Source organism: Lemur catta, chromosome X, assembly GCF_020740605.2.
Source record: "Lemur catta isolate mLemCat1 chromosome X, mLemCat1.pri, whole genome shotgun sequence".
Lineage (NCBI taxonomy): Eukaryota > Metazoa > Chordata > Mammalia > Primates > Lemuridae > Lemur > Lemur catta.
Window position 1 is genome coordinate 34,140,828 of NC_059155.1, and position 14,768 is coordinate 34,155,595.

Consider the following 14,768-nt stretch of genomic DNA (forward strand, 5'->3'; position numbering starts at 1 on the left):
AAGTGGACCGTAGAGTCTTCCAGGGTCTGCAAAGCTGTTTTGAAAAGTTAACCAAAAAGATTGTACAGACCAAAATTTTCTTTTCAGGAAAGGTTTTAAAACAGCTGATACTTGTCCGGTTTCGGTGGGCGCTAAAACCTCTTATTATTATACTAAACTACAATTTTCCTGTTAACATCTTCAAAACCCTTCGTGGGCTGAAAGTTTGCCGGGCTGTCAGACGTGACTGAACAAGCTTCTAAATCCTTGGATAGATCATTTATAAAGTTCTGCTGTCCTTGGGGTGAAAGGCTTTCCTGGAATTTTAAGGCACGGCTTCGTGGGTAAATTTGCTTGGGTTGCTGCATGTAAGCATTCATTTCCCTACCTAAATTAGTACAAGGGCCGAAGATTCCAGCGATTTAAGATAAAAGTTGAGTTTGTGGCATGTTCTCTAAAGAAAAATTGCAACAGCTTTCTTTATTAAACTCCTTTTGCTACATCAGCAAATTAGAGAGCCAGTTGAATATTGATGAATTCTTTGAGGGTGAGTAATATGGCTACAGGCCGGAGAAAGTTGAGGGAGGGCAGGCTTAAGTATTTACTCAAGTGAACAATCTTCAAATATTTTTCAACTATGATGTCTCAAGGATTTTCTTAGGACCTTTGAAGCAAACCCTGATTCTGCAAATGGCTTCTCATTTACTAGGCCCTTCCCAACTTGACAAAACTCAAGAGACATAAATTGCCCCCTAAGAAGTGCTGAAAAACTCACCCTGGGCTTAGAAACGGACACGGCTCACTAACTGGGGTGTTAGGGACGCCTCCAACTGGTAGTTAGGCAACTTCTCTCTGGGCAACTAGGAACCCGAAGCAAAATGCACACCATGTATTGCTTTTTGTCACTTCTGAAATATTGTTTCACATAAGGTATTTTCAGGAAAATAGCACATATTTTGCTTTCTATTTTCTTCCTGAAACGTTCAGAAATTACCTTGATAAGGAACAATTACAGTCAGCTAAGGGAGGAGACGTTAGCAACAGCGTTGAAGGATCTGAAGACGCAGCCGAGAAAAACAAATTAGCTCTAGACTGGAGATATTCGGCAAGGAAGTTATGCATAACAAGGTATTTGGCATAATTTTTGGAAAGTGTTTTCTGAAAAACAATTCTGAATGAATCTTTGGAAATAAATACTAGGGAATCCAGTTGATTTCAAACTTCTTTTTGTAAATTATAAAGAAAATTTCTAGAACTTAACATTTTTATTTTAAATTGAAATGCCGTTTATGATTATGTTTTCCGTGAAGGCCTTGAGTCAGGGAAACAAGATTTTTCTTATGTTGTAAATATCCAGAAGTCTTCAGAGAGATAAAATCAGGATAGAATTACAGATTTAACAGAAAGAAAACAACTGGAATTGCGTTATGAAGCTTCTGCTGTGTTATTTGTAAAGGCTTTTTTTCAGGGTTCAAGAAAAGGCTAGTAGGGAGTTGCAACTATATAATACTGTTTATCCTACTACCAGATTAAACAAAAAAGATAGTGAGTGCCCTTTGATAATTCTTGTTTCATTTTATGAAATTAGTTATGATGATAGTTATGATGCAAAACAGTTCTTTGCAACGTTTAGAACTTAGGGAGAAATTTTCAAGTCTTAACTTCTCCCACCCCCATGGTCTCACCAGGAAAAAGAGCAGAATAAATTAGTAAAATTTTCCTTTCTGCCAAAGAGGAGCTTAATAAGTCATTGATGGCTGTTGCTTTTGATTTCGAGATCTTTTCCCTCCTCAAAGATGCAGAATCACTGCCTTCAATGCTGCTGCGATTTCTTCTTTAAACAAGGCATGTTTTTCTTGTTGGATGTGTACTATTATTGTCTTAATTACTCCTGGATTTTTGCCCATTAAATCAAAGACTGTCTCATGACAGAAATGATTGGAACTTTGTGCCAAGGAGGGCCACGATGAAGGGGTTTGGGACAGCCTCAGTCTCTTTTTTTTACCATATGGGCACTACGGTGTGACCTGTAAGTAGGCACGACTTGCTGTCCTTTGCACAGAGCGTGAAGGGACACAGCAAAATGTAATGACAGGGGCATGGAGACAGAAACCCATCTCTTGTATGTGTGGTGGCCAGAATGGGACTTCGAGTGTAGTCCTAGGCTAGATTTGGTCACTTACTCTCACCATAAAAATTATTGTCACCAGTTTCTAACCTTACACTTCTAGCACCCTCCTTGAGCCTCACCTAATTATGAAAAAGAGAAAAGAGAAAGGAACCCCAATATAAACCAATGTTACCATGGCAAATGCAATTTTGTTCAGGGAGGCTAAAGTGCATTTGGATAGTTGATTGCTCCATTTATATCAAAAAATTGAAAAAAACCCACACAAAAATCACAAACCAAAAATGACCAGCACCAAGGAGGTCCTATAAAAAGCACCGAGCTCTGCCAAGTCTGAGTGACATCACTTTCAGGATCTCACTATGTAGAGGAAAATAGCTCCTGGGGGCAAATAATATCTTGCTGGGTAGAAGGAAGAGGAGGGAACAGGAAATTGAAGAGTGCTAAGAGATGCTATCTTTGTTTAAAACCAAGATGCAGCTATGTGTTTACCAAAGCATGAAGTACTTTGCTGAAATAAAGAAGGAATGAAAGTCCATGTAACAACTGAAATATCTCCATGAAAGGTGTTCCCACTGTACTCTCCAGAACTCCCCCACAGTTCTCATTCTTGTCCCCTTAACATCACTGTTCACATTTTTAAAAATAAGACTTAATAAGTAAAGTTTCTAGGACTGGTGGACAATGTCATTTCTTTTACCTCCTGTCTCTTAAAATAATTCTTGGGTTTACAATTGGGTGGGATTTTGTAGTAGTTAATAACAAGAGTAAGTCGCATCCTTTGGAATGAAAAAGGAAATGGAGATATGGACCTCGTTTTTAACTTTAGCATTTGCCCTAAACCCAGGGCTCAACTGCTTCTTTAGCCCAGAGTCCCCAGGAATGCCTAGGCCATAGGCAGAGAAGAGTGAAAACAAGAGTGAGATGGAGAGCAAGGGCCAGGGCAAAAGAGAGAGAGAAAGATGATGAAAGAAGAAAAGGAAAACCAAGTCCTTTCCCTCCTCCATTTCTACCATCTGTCCTCAAATTCAAATTTCAATGTGCCACCAGAAGGTCATGAAGGTGATCTTCTCAGGTTCCCCCACTGATCTCTCAGCTGAGTTTTGCCCTTCTCCCAGTGGTCCCCGAGTTTTGCTGGGAAAACACAATTTTGATCATATTAATAGTTGGCACAAAAATCACATGACTTAAAACCTTAACTCCTCAATGCGGCATTCAAGGCCTTTTCCACCTGGCTCCAATCTGCTCCTCTGGTTGCACCCCTTACCCTCCAGCCACACCTTCTTCATGCTTCCTTGCTGGAAATGTCTATTCTTCCCATTTCCTCATCCTTCAAGGCCCAGCTCAAATGCCACCTCCTCCTTGAAGCCTTCTCAGATGGCCTCAGAGTTGGAATGAACTGACTGTCCTATCCTGTTACAGTGCTTTAATGGAAGCTCATTGTTCTGAGACTTCGTAGCAGACAGTGAGCTCCTAGATAGGGGCCCCCAACCAGTGGTGAGTTGTATAATTATTTCATTATATATTACAATGTAATAATAATAAAAATAAAGTGTACAATAAATGTAATGTGCTTGAATTATCCCGAAACCATCCCCTGCCCCCAGGCCATGGAAAAATTGTCTTCCATGAAAGTGGTCCCTGGTGCCAAAGAGGTTGGGGACCACTGTCCTAGAGGGTAGGGACATGTCTATAGGTACTTTCTCAGCACTTTGCATAATAACTTGTATCAGTTGGTGTTCTACAAATATTTGTGAAATGAATGCATACCTGAGAAGGGAAAAGAGGAAATGGAGGGAGTGAGAACAAGATGTGTTGGTGGTAAAGATAATGGTTAACATCCATTGTCTTGTATGTGTGGTGGCCAGAGTGGGACTTCATCCTCAACAGTTGGCTTAGGTGCCCTTGGTGCTGACTGAAGGTTGTTTAACACAGATGCAACATGTTGGCTTCACAGAAGTCGGTCTGGGACTGATACTTGGAACACATTTCCTGCAATAATATGGAATTAATTTACTTTTAAATTAGTTGTTCAGAACTATAAACTCTCTTCTGAAAAATTCTTACCATCATTTTATACTTTTAAGTTTCAAGCCAGAGGTGAGATTTAGGTGGAATGGAGGAAACAGCATTCGCAGAGGCCCAGAGGTAGAGAAGAACTGAAAGGAGACAGACCCAGCTAGACAGAGCCTTTCTGTTGGGAATTAGTTGGAGACTGGGCTGTACAAGTAGGGTAAGATAGATTATGGGGGGCCTGAAAGTGGGCAGAGGAGTTTTGACTTTAGTTGCCGGATGGTATGGAGCCTTGGTGGAGGCATAATGTAATGAAAATAATGTTTTCAGCAGATTCACTTGGCTTATATGGTGACCCTATGAAGTATGAACTATGGTAAACCTAGGACTATCTGAATAATCAGAACATCTCATTCTCCATGGCACACTGCAGTGAATTTCCTTTCTTTCTTTTTTCTTTTCCTTGAGACAGGATTTTGCTCTGTTGCCTGGGCTAGAGTATAGTGGCATCATCATAGTTCACTGCAACCTCGAATTCCCAGGCTCAGGCAATCCTCCTGCCTCAGCCTCCCGAGTAGCTGGGACTACAGGTGCGTGCCATCACGCCTGGCTAATTTTTCTATTTTATGTAGAGATGGGGGTCTTGATATGTTGCCCAGACTGGTCTTGAATTCCTGGCCTTGAGTGATCCTTCCACCTCGGCCTTCCAAAGTGCTGGGATTACACACCTCAACTACTGCACCTGGCTTGAATTTTCTTATTTGGGAAGAGAAAGAGTGGAAAAATGCTACTTATTGTATGCCTGCTATGTATCAGGAGATGTATTAGACTCTCCTCCCCTAACTATTCTCTCCCTCCCTCTCATACATGCCTGCAGATACGTGCACACATCAAAAGTCCTCACTAGGACTTGATTTTAATTGACCTTTAAAGTTAATCAATTTCTTGTTAAATTACTTATAAAAAGTGTGTTTTAAAATACTAGTAAATATACAGCAAGAAATAATTAACTGAAGGAATCCAGAAACTTACCATCATGTGCTGATTTGATGAAATAGAGGAATAAAAATACAGTCTGCACTTTCTGGACCGAGGCTAACCATTTTATTGGTGGTGGCAGAGCTTCAAACGGGAGAATGTTCTTTTTCATGGGCAGTTTAAAAAAATTGTCATTAAATATTTTCATGAAGTTAAAACAACATTGAAAGTAACTTGGACAACTTAGATATTACTTATACTTGCTGTAACCCAGATATCACAATATATTTAGAGCTTAGGTACATCTGACTGTCATCAGAAAGAGTGTGATTTCTCTACCTTAGTGGATAAAAAATTAAGCCGATGAAATATGAACTGAAAATGAGAATTAATTTGTAGTATTAACCATAAAAAGCAAGATTTTTGAAGAGATTATTTTATTTTGATTGCAGACTATAAATTATTACAGAGAGTTGGTGTAGGAATGACATCGAGGCTGACTTTTGGGTCAATTTGTTCCCAACCTGACCCACCCTTGGCAGTGAGGAGGGCTGGAATGTCTCTAATCCTGAAGAAACCAGCCTCACAGTTGCTTTAGGACTTGTCCCTTCTCTCCCCATACTAAGTTTTCATTTAGTGCTTTGTCATGTAAATGCAGCTTTAAAAATAGAAAAATATTCTGTGGGCATTACTTGGAAAATTAGCTTTTCTTTTAAAGATGTGTATGTGTTTAAGTTGTAGACAGAGCTTGAAAGAATTCTTGATAAAAAGAAATAGGTATTTGGCTAAGTAAAAAAAAAATAAAGTAACTTTAAAAGGTGAATAATTTATATTAGTATAGTGTTTATATAATAGGATGTGTGTGACAAAGTTAAAACAACATTGAAAATAATGTGGGCAATTTAACTGTTCCTCCTAGTAAATGTAGACTGTAAGTGCCTTCGTATGTATGTTTCTAGAGAGCTGGCAGGGATTCTTTTATGTTCCTTTATGTTTGAAAACTGGTATTAGCATTTACTTTTCTGACTCAGATCAATTTCCCCTTGCCTGTCAGAGAACATCTACAAATGAATGCTGACAAAGCCACGTAGCAAAGGGCAAGCCTGTCACTTCCCTTCCGGAAACCTGTTTATGTACCCTCCTGCAATCCCACCACCTGCCCAGGCCAATTTAGCCCCTCTCAGCTACTGGAGTTTCATAATTCTGTGTGCTACTTTGATTTCATGCATTACCCTTCAGGTAAGTCACACGAACTTCACTAATGGCCAAACCAGATGGTTGTGAATTGGATAAGAACAAAGTGAGCCCCCTGCTTCATGTCCTTAGATGCTGGTTAATAATGGCATGTGTGTGTATATATATATATATATATACACACATATATATATATATACACACACACACACATAATATGTATGCATACATAGTTGTATATACAGACACACGTGTATATATATATAAAATCACCTGGATCCCCCACCTCCCCACTCCACTCTTAACTACTTTAGAGGATTGTTGGCCTGATCCAAATACCATTATTTAGGGGACTGTTGAAAGAGTTCATATTGTCACCAATATGGGGAACATTAGAAACAACGTGAGAGCCTCTACCCAGTCTCCTCATTGATCTTATTTGGTTTACATTTTACACTCTTCTTTGGCTTCAAATGTCTTTATCAATATCCTGTTATAAAAATAAATAGAAGCAGTGGTTCATACCTGTAATCCCAGTACTTTGGGAGGCTGAGGCAGGAGGATCATTTGAGGCCAGGAGTTGGAGGCCAGCGTAGGCAACACAGCAAGACCCTGTCTCCATAAAAAGTAAAAAAAAATTAGCCAGGTGTGGTGGCACACACCTGTAGTCCCAGCTACTTGGGAGGCTGAGGCAGGTGTTCAAGGTTGCAGTAAACTGTGCTTGCACCACTGTGCTCTAGCCCAGGTGACGAAACGAGATCCTGTCTCTAAATAAATAAATAAATAAATAAATAAATAAATAAATAAATAAATAAATAAGATAAAAGCTTTCTATGAAATGATTCTCATCAGTAAGTCAGTGCTGTAACTTGTTTTCACCGAAGAAGGAAAATACAAGTGACTGAGGCAAAGGTACAGCAGTGACAAAGCATGTCTTTTTCCATCCAGTCTGTGTCTTGCCATTAATTGTATAAACAAATTGAAGAATGTATTTGTGGAGTTTGCCAGTATGATCAGATTGAAGGCTTGGTCAGCAGCCTCTATGATGGTCCCCAGTGATCCCTGCCTCCTGGTATTGCCACCCTTGTGTAATCTCCTCCCCTCGTGTGTGGGATGGACCTGGAGACTCTTCTAACAAGTAGAATATGGCAAAAGCGATGGAATGTCACTTCTGAGACTGGGTTACAAAGAGCCTGTGGCTTTCGACTTGGGCTCTCTGTCATCCCCATCTTCTTCCCCTTGCCTTCTCTTTCTTCATCAGTTGCCATGTCATGAGGACACTTGGACAGCATATGGAGAAGGCCACAGAGAGGAACTGAGGTCTCCTGCCATCAGACACTTGAGTGAGCTGGAAGTGGATTTTCCAACTCCAGTTAAGACTTGAGATGACTGTAGCCAGAGCCACAGCTGACAGTTTGACTGCTCCTCAGGAGAGACCTTGAGCCTGAGGCACCCAGCTAAGTCGTGCCCAGACTCCTGACCCACAGAACCTGTGAGACAATAAAGGCTTGTTGTTTTGGAGTAATTTGTTCTTCGGCAACAGATAACCAGTACAGAAGGTCTCGTAACTGTATAACCAAAATGAGTTTGTAAGCTGAAAACTGACCTCATTTATTTTCTTCTGAAAAAAATTGTAGAAAAATCACAAGGCTGAAGGTCTCTCTCTCTCTCTTTTTGGGAATAAACAACTATAATTACAATTTAAACAGGATATTGTAGAGATCCATCATAGGGATTAACACTAATTAGAATTAAAGGATGTTTTTGTGAAAGTCAACTTTCTCTTTACAATAAACACTTGTCCCTTGATAATGTATTTCTTATAAACATGTTGTATGTGTGTGTGTGTGTGTGTGTGTGTGTGTGTGTGTGAGAGAGAGAGAGAGAGAGAGAGAGAGAGAGAGAGAGAGAGAGAGAGACAGAGAGAGGGAGAGAGAGAGAGAAGCACTGTGTTTAATGCTTGACCAGGCTTTCATTATTGAGGGAGGAAGGGAGGGATAGGGGTATTTATATACATCTCCAAAATGGGCTATAGGTTAAAATTAAGGCTAAAAGAATTGTTTGCCCTTAACATTTACATATACCTTACAAAGTTTTAAAAAGAATCTTGTTTGCTAATTTCAGGCTACAAGAATAAAAATTTGAGCATTACTCTGAGTCTCCTTTTATGGGTGAAAAATCTCATTATGCCTCTAAATTTTAAATATTTGACAAGCAATTATCATAACAAATGGTTTCAGACATTTTTGGCTTTCCCAGAGATTGAAAGGTGAAAATGCTCATTTCTCTTAATGGCAACAAAGCATTTCTTGTTATCATCACAAGTATGATTAACACTGTATGATGGATTTTTATAAATCATGTCATCTCAAAAATTAAATAAACTTTACCATAATAAAGGAGGAAAATATTCTTCTGGAGTGGTATTTCAAAAGACAAATAGTCAATTCAAAATGCAGTTTTTCCTTAAGGTATTTTCATCTTCCCATCTTTAGAATGTTTCCTTTGCTTAGGGACTCCCAGGCACTTTCTCAGTACCAGTCAGTCAGTCAGCTGTATTGAGTACCTACTGGGCACGTTCACCAAGTAATGTAAGAGAAAAGCAAAACAAACAAACAAATAGAAGACAGGCTCCCCCAGGCTTAAGAAGTATATAAACGAGTTGAGAAGGTCAAATACGCACCTGAAATGGTTGAAGTGCACTTTCACTGAGTAATGATATGTCCAAACCAACGAGTGGGGATTACTATTGAATTTTGAAAAAATTATGCCTATTTATCCTGAGACATTAACTCATGCAAAATATGGTTCTTGACCATAATGTTTCTTTGTGTCTTTGTTCTTGCTGTTCCTTTTGCCTAGAATGCCCTTCCCTCCCATCTCCACCTGATGAAATTCTGCTTCTCACTTAAGGTCCGGTTCAAAGGCCCCCACTTCCATGAAGCCCAGGTGTACTCCCTCTTGGCTTACCTGTGGCACTGGTGACTATGGCCCACCCAGGTCTCCTGACTAGAATTTTAGGAGTCATACTTCTCCTTCTATCTCTCTGATCACTTCTCTTCTGTCTCCTTTGATGACTGTTCTTCTCCTGCCCTTTTCTTAATGATGCCTTGAGAATTGATTGTTAGAGAATTCTGATTCTGTGGTCCTAATTGCCTACACTCATGTGATTCCCCCATGGCTTTATCTCCAAGTAATTACCCCTTTCTTGAGCCCTAGCTCCATTTCTGAAGCTGATTCCTGGACATATCCACTTATATACCACTACTATCTCAAACTCAACATGTCCAATCTAGACTCATCTTCTCCCGTATCCTCTACCCTCATCCCGATTTCCTTACTCAAATCCAGAGCTTACCATGTCTTCTGAGCTTCTAGGGCTGTAAACGGTGATATCTTCTTGAGTCACCCTTTCTTTTTTCCCACACATCCAGTCAGATCAGAGCTTAGCTTAAGTTATGTCCTCCACGAAGCCTGTGTTCTCTGCTCTAGGGCCTGAAGCTTTCCATGCTCCAGTTTCGCCTGTAATACTCAATTTAGCTCTGAATTATGAATGGGGCTTACATAGACATTTAACTGTTTCCTGTAGGCTAAAATGAACGAAGTCCTGTTGTTCGTCACTTAAAATGGTTCTCATTTTCTCTTCCTACCCTTCAACTCCTTTCCCCATCTGCTCTCCTCATCTCTTCTCACTTAGGTTAGAGCAGTAACTCCCTAAGTGGACTCCTTTCAACACAATGCACTTGTCTGCCCTGTCCCAGGACTTAGGCACACAAAGAATGCTCTTCTTCCTCTTCTCTGCTTAGCCAAGTCCTCCTTGTCTTCTAAGAATGAGGTCTTAGAAGACCTCACTCTGCCAATAAACCTTCCTGGATCTTCCCATCCATACAGAAGACTCTCTTCTCTGACAGCAAGTGTTGAGTATAGAAGGGAAAGTGGACTTTAGAGCTAGACAAACCTGTATTTGAGTCCCAGTGATGTCACGTACTAACTGTACAACCTCCATTTCTCTGAGCCTTAGTTTCCTCATCTATAAAGCAGGGAAAATCATTTTCACCTTGCAGAGCTGTTGTGAGGATTAAATGAGATTGTGCATATAATGTGTCTGGCACATGATAACTCCTTGTATTACCATGGAGGTCTTGAGTCTCTTCCAAGCCTGATTCATTACACAACACAGGGGGCGTCTCTGTGAATACTGCCCCTTGCAGTTGTAAAATGGTCAACTTGCACATAGTAGCCCAGGTCTAATGTGTCTAGTATTGATTGTTTTCTAAGTTGCTTGTATGTGTTTTGGTGTTGAATAATCTGCAAGCTTCTGAAGATGGGATGGGGGAGGGACATGCTACCTCTCTTGTACATAGTCTCAAGACCCACTGCTCTAGCCCCATTGTTCACCTGCTCACCGCCATCACCACCACCACTACCCCCACCTCCATTGCATTGGAATACACCACTTGCACTTTCTCTGATAACCTCAGTCCAAGTCTCATGTCTTTGCACAGGCCCATTCTCTGGGTTGGATTAGGCTCTTATAGCTCTAGCTCTGTAGGCTTCTTTACTTGTCCCCTCACCTCAATTGGACTGTGTCAGTCTTGATCCCCGTTGCATCACCAGCATCTAACATAATGCCTGGCATTATGGACAAGCTCGGTAAATATTTGTTGCATGAATATGCTGTTTTCAGGGATTATTACCTAGTGTTCCTCAAGAAGGGGCAGGGGATTTTAAAATAAACAGCTGTGTTTCTTTAACTATCAAGACTGAATTTCATCCACTGAAGTATACTTTGCCTTTATTAAATGTGCAAACATTGTACTAACATTGCTTATTTTTTAAAAAACAAATTAATTTCTTTTTAATGACAAATGAAAATTGTATGTATTTATGGTGTATATGATGTTTTGAAATTGTCTACTTCTTAATAGGTATGTGGCCTTGGGCAAGTTTCTTAATCACTGTGTGCTTCAGTTTCTTGTAAAATAGATATGAGAAGAGTATTTTTCTTATAGGATGTAGTGAGGATTAAATGAGATGCTTCTACTGTCTGGAATGTTTTTTTCCCCAGATCATCACAGGAATGGCTCCTTTGCATTCAAGACTCAGTTTAAATGACAAGTCCTGAGAGGCCTTCCCTAACTACTCTGGCCACTTCTCCAGTTTCTCTCATATCACTTTGTTTTAAGTTCTCCATAGCATTTGTTGCTATCTGAATTTTTTTTTGAAATAGGGTCTTGCTCTGTTGCCCAGGCTAGAGTGCAGTGGCATCATCATAGTTCACTGCAACATCAAACTCCTGGGCTCAAGTGATCCTGCTGCCTCAGCCCCCCAAGTAGCTGGGACTACAGGCATACACCACCACACCTGGATAATTTTTCTATTTTTTGTAGAAACAGGGTCTTGGTCTTGCTCAGGCTGGTGTCAAAATTCTAACCTTGAGCAATCCTCCTGCCTTGGCCTCCAAGAGTGCTGGGTTATAGGCGTGAGCCACTGCACCCAGCCTGCTGCTATCTGAATTTATCTTTCATTACTAATTTATATGCTTATTAGCTGTGTCACCTGAATTTATCTGAATCCCTTTGTATTCACTGCCATAGCCTCTGTGCCTAGAGCAGTGCCTGGCAACCAGTAGCACTCTGCAATAAATATCTGTTGAACAATTCACTTATTCTCACCCTTCCAAGCCTTTGAGAAAGCTAACGGACAGCGATACTTTGGTGACAATTTTCTGATCATGTATGCTGAGGGAAAAAGCTTTCAAAATACTATCAGTCTGTGACTAAAGCATAAGATGGAGCTCTTGACCCCAGGAGCATACCATCTAGCTGGTGGGATGTGACTTGAACGCTTCCATGGATGAAAAGTTGTAGATTAAATTAAGAAATTATGTAGCTAAGTACTAAGTGAAATGGGCATACAGATGGAGAGATTCAGTTGGGGAAGGCTTTTTTGGAGGACCTTAAAGGGGAGAGAAATCATCCTAGAGAGAAGAGACTAGGCACTAATGTTTGCAAACCATTTAGAACAGTGCCTGGCCCACAGTGAAAACTATATGTGTGTTTATTAAATAAAAATGCCCAACTGATATTTTTATGCCATCAGAATTTTATTTTTTTTCTTTAGAAAATGATACAAAAATATAAAAAACATGTATTCATGAAATTTCCATGGGTTGCCCTTTCTCAAAAACACTCATAAAAGGGCCACAAGAGCACTTATTTGTCTGATATTTGTAAATACCATCTTACTAACTCTAGAAACAGCATCTTCATGAAAGCCCAAACCTGGGGATCACATAGGACCAATCAGATCATCCGAGTGAAGACACCAATCCTCAGAAATATCAACAAAGTAAGATGGCTGCATAGAACGGGCCTCTTGTGCCTCTGCCTGTTGATGGGGAGCCTGGGGATACGCTCCTTCATTGAAGACACAAGGTGGACAATCGCAGTTGGGCCTTTGGCTGAGTGGTGACAAGCTGAACACCTCGTAGCATGTCTCATCATTCTGGGCTGGGGTCCCACTCATGCTGGCTACTCTCATGGAGCAGGGCATGGTGAGCCATGGGGACTTTTGAGGGGCAACGCATGACACTGGGATCACATACTTGGATGACGTGCCCTTAGAGGCATAGTGCATCTCAGTGCTGTAGATAACCATATCCTGGGAGACAACCTTAGCCCTGATGCCACACTCGGTAACACGGTAAGTGAACTGGTAGACATGTGACTGGACATGGTTGGCAGGGCAACCCAGGCCCATGTGCAACTCATGAAAGTGTACATATACATCGTTGTTCAACATGAGGGGGTGTACTGTGACCATGAACCAGTCTATGGAGCACAACACAGTCATAGGATTTTGTCCAGAACAGACGGAAAACACAGAGGTGAGGAGGACCATCCCTACTATCAGCTCAAAAACTTTCATCCCTGCAGCCAATCAGGTAACAAACCACAGGAAACAGGAAGCCGTCCAGTGAGGATTTCTAGAGCACACAAAAACAAAAGAGGCAAATCATCTTATTTTCTATCAAAAGTTCAAACATGATCTTTTTTTAAAGCAAAAACCTGTTCCTAAAGCATTAAGAAAACAAAACATTTGTGTGAGAGAGAACTGAATTATAATACCATTGTTGGAACTCATGTGTTTAGGGATGACTACAAGGGCTACTTTAAGCAACCTTACCATGCTGTTCTGGTATAAAACACATATCCCTCATATATAGATTGACAGTCAATACTGATCAGGAGTGGCACCCCTTTGTGTGTAACTCCATGACAAAACCAAAACACAACAGTTTTTGTGTCAAATATGTAATAAGGAGACAGAAGATACAGTTTAATGGCAACACTTCCTTCTTTAAGGGCCCCAGTATCCTCACATAGATCATACTATGGAACCTCTCCTTATTACCTTTTTTCTTTATTAGCAACAAATTTAATTAAATAAAAGCCCAACAAGGAATTGTGATTTGCTCCTAACAACCAAATATTGAGATTTTGCCAAGTTGCTTGCTTACAATGATCAAATGAATGCTTCATTTGATCATTGTAATACTCCAGTAGTAGCACTGTGTAAGTCATTATGACCAATAGATTGCCTGATATATTTATCGAGATATCTTGTAAAATACTTACCTTGCAGAAATATAAAAACTTGCTGGTTTTTAATTTTGCATTTTTCAATGCATATTATACACAAAAACTACTTAAAAGTCCTGTACAATGAAAGGGAGTATTAGGTTTGCTCTTTACACATTGATTGACAAGATATCTCCTAAAATCTTTGCTTTATATTCCCTTTCTACTTTCCCAAGCTTTTTATTGCTTTCCTTTCTCAATAGGAAGCTCTGTGGCCACTTCCCAGTCTTATTACCTCCTAAAGAATGGTGGGCAGAGCAGTGAAGAGGAAAAAGCAATGCTAAGAATAAGTATCTAGAACATGCTGTCAAAAGGAGGTGACAAATGAAGAAGGAAGCAAGAGCAACGTCATCAAATGTCCAACTCAGTTTGGTTTTAAAAGTGAAAAATGACATAAATCAAATAGCAAAGTGCCTAAAATTTGGAAGAAAATGTACATGTGTGAGAGTCGGGATTCACTTTTGTTTCCTGCTGAGATAAGTAACGCCTGCATAAATTCATTCATTCTTTGACTAATATTTATTGAATGCCTACTATGTGTATAGCACTAGGCCAAAAAGCATTCGAAGATATTTTTCTCCCCTTTTCCCCTGTTGCAAAAAAAAAAAATGCAGCTCTTTCTCTTCTTTTGATATTGATGAATTTGCTGCATACTTTAATGGAAATCATGGCATAGGATCCCACTAGAAAAGTGTGCTGGCCTGGATAAAATGTTTTGTTTCTAATTGGCACAGATCGGTCTCCCTATCTCTCACTCTCTCATTAATGATTTCTCATTCTCTCAGGGGTCTTAGGGTGTAAAAGAGAAGCCTAAGGGGTCCGTTGGGCTTCTT

At 40.1% G+C, this 14,768-nt stretch overlaps 1 protein-coding gene across 1 annotated transcript in view; it reads right to left on the bottom strand.

The window, feature by feature from the left end:
- Positions 1-12,399: 12,399 nt before the first annotated feature.
- The window catches only part of PLAC1 (placenta enriched 1), a 173,887-nt gene continuing 171,518 nt past the window's right edge, over positions 12,400-14,768 (bottom strand). The window contains exon 3 of the mRNA XM_045538338.1: positions 12,400-13,280. Coding sequence (XP_045394294.1) covers positions 12,584-13,222 — 639 coding nt within the window. The 5' untranslated portion in view covers positions 13,223-13,280 and the 3' untranslated portion in view covers positions 12,400-12,583. The remainder of the gene's footprint in view (positions 13,281-14,768) is intronic.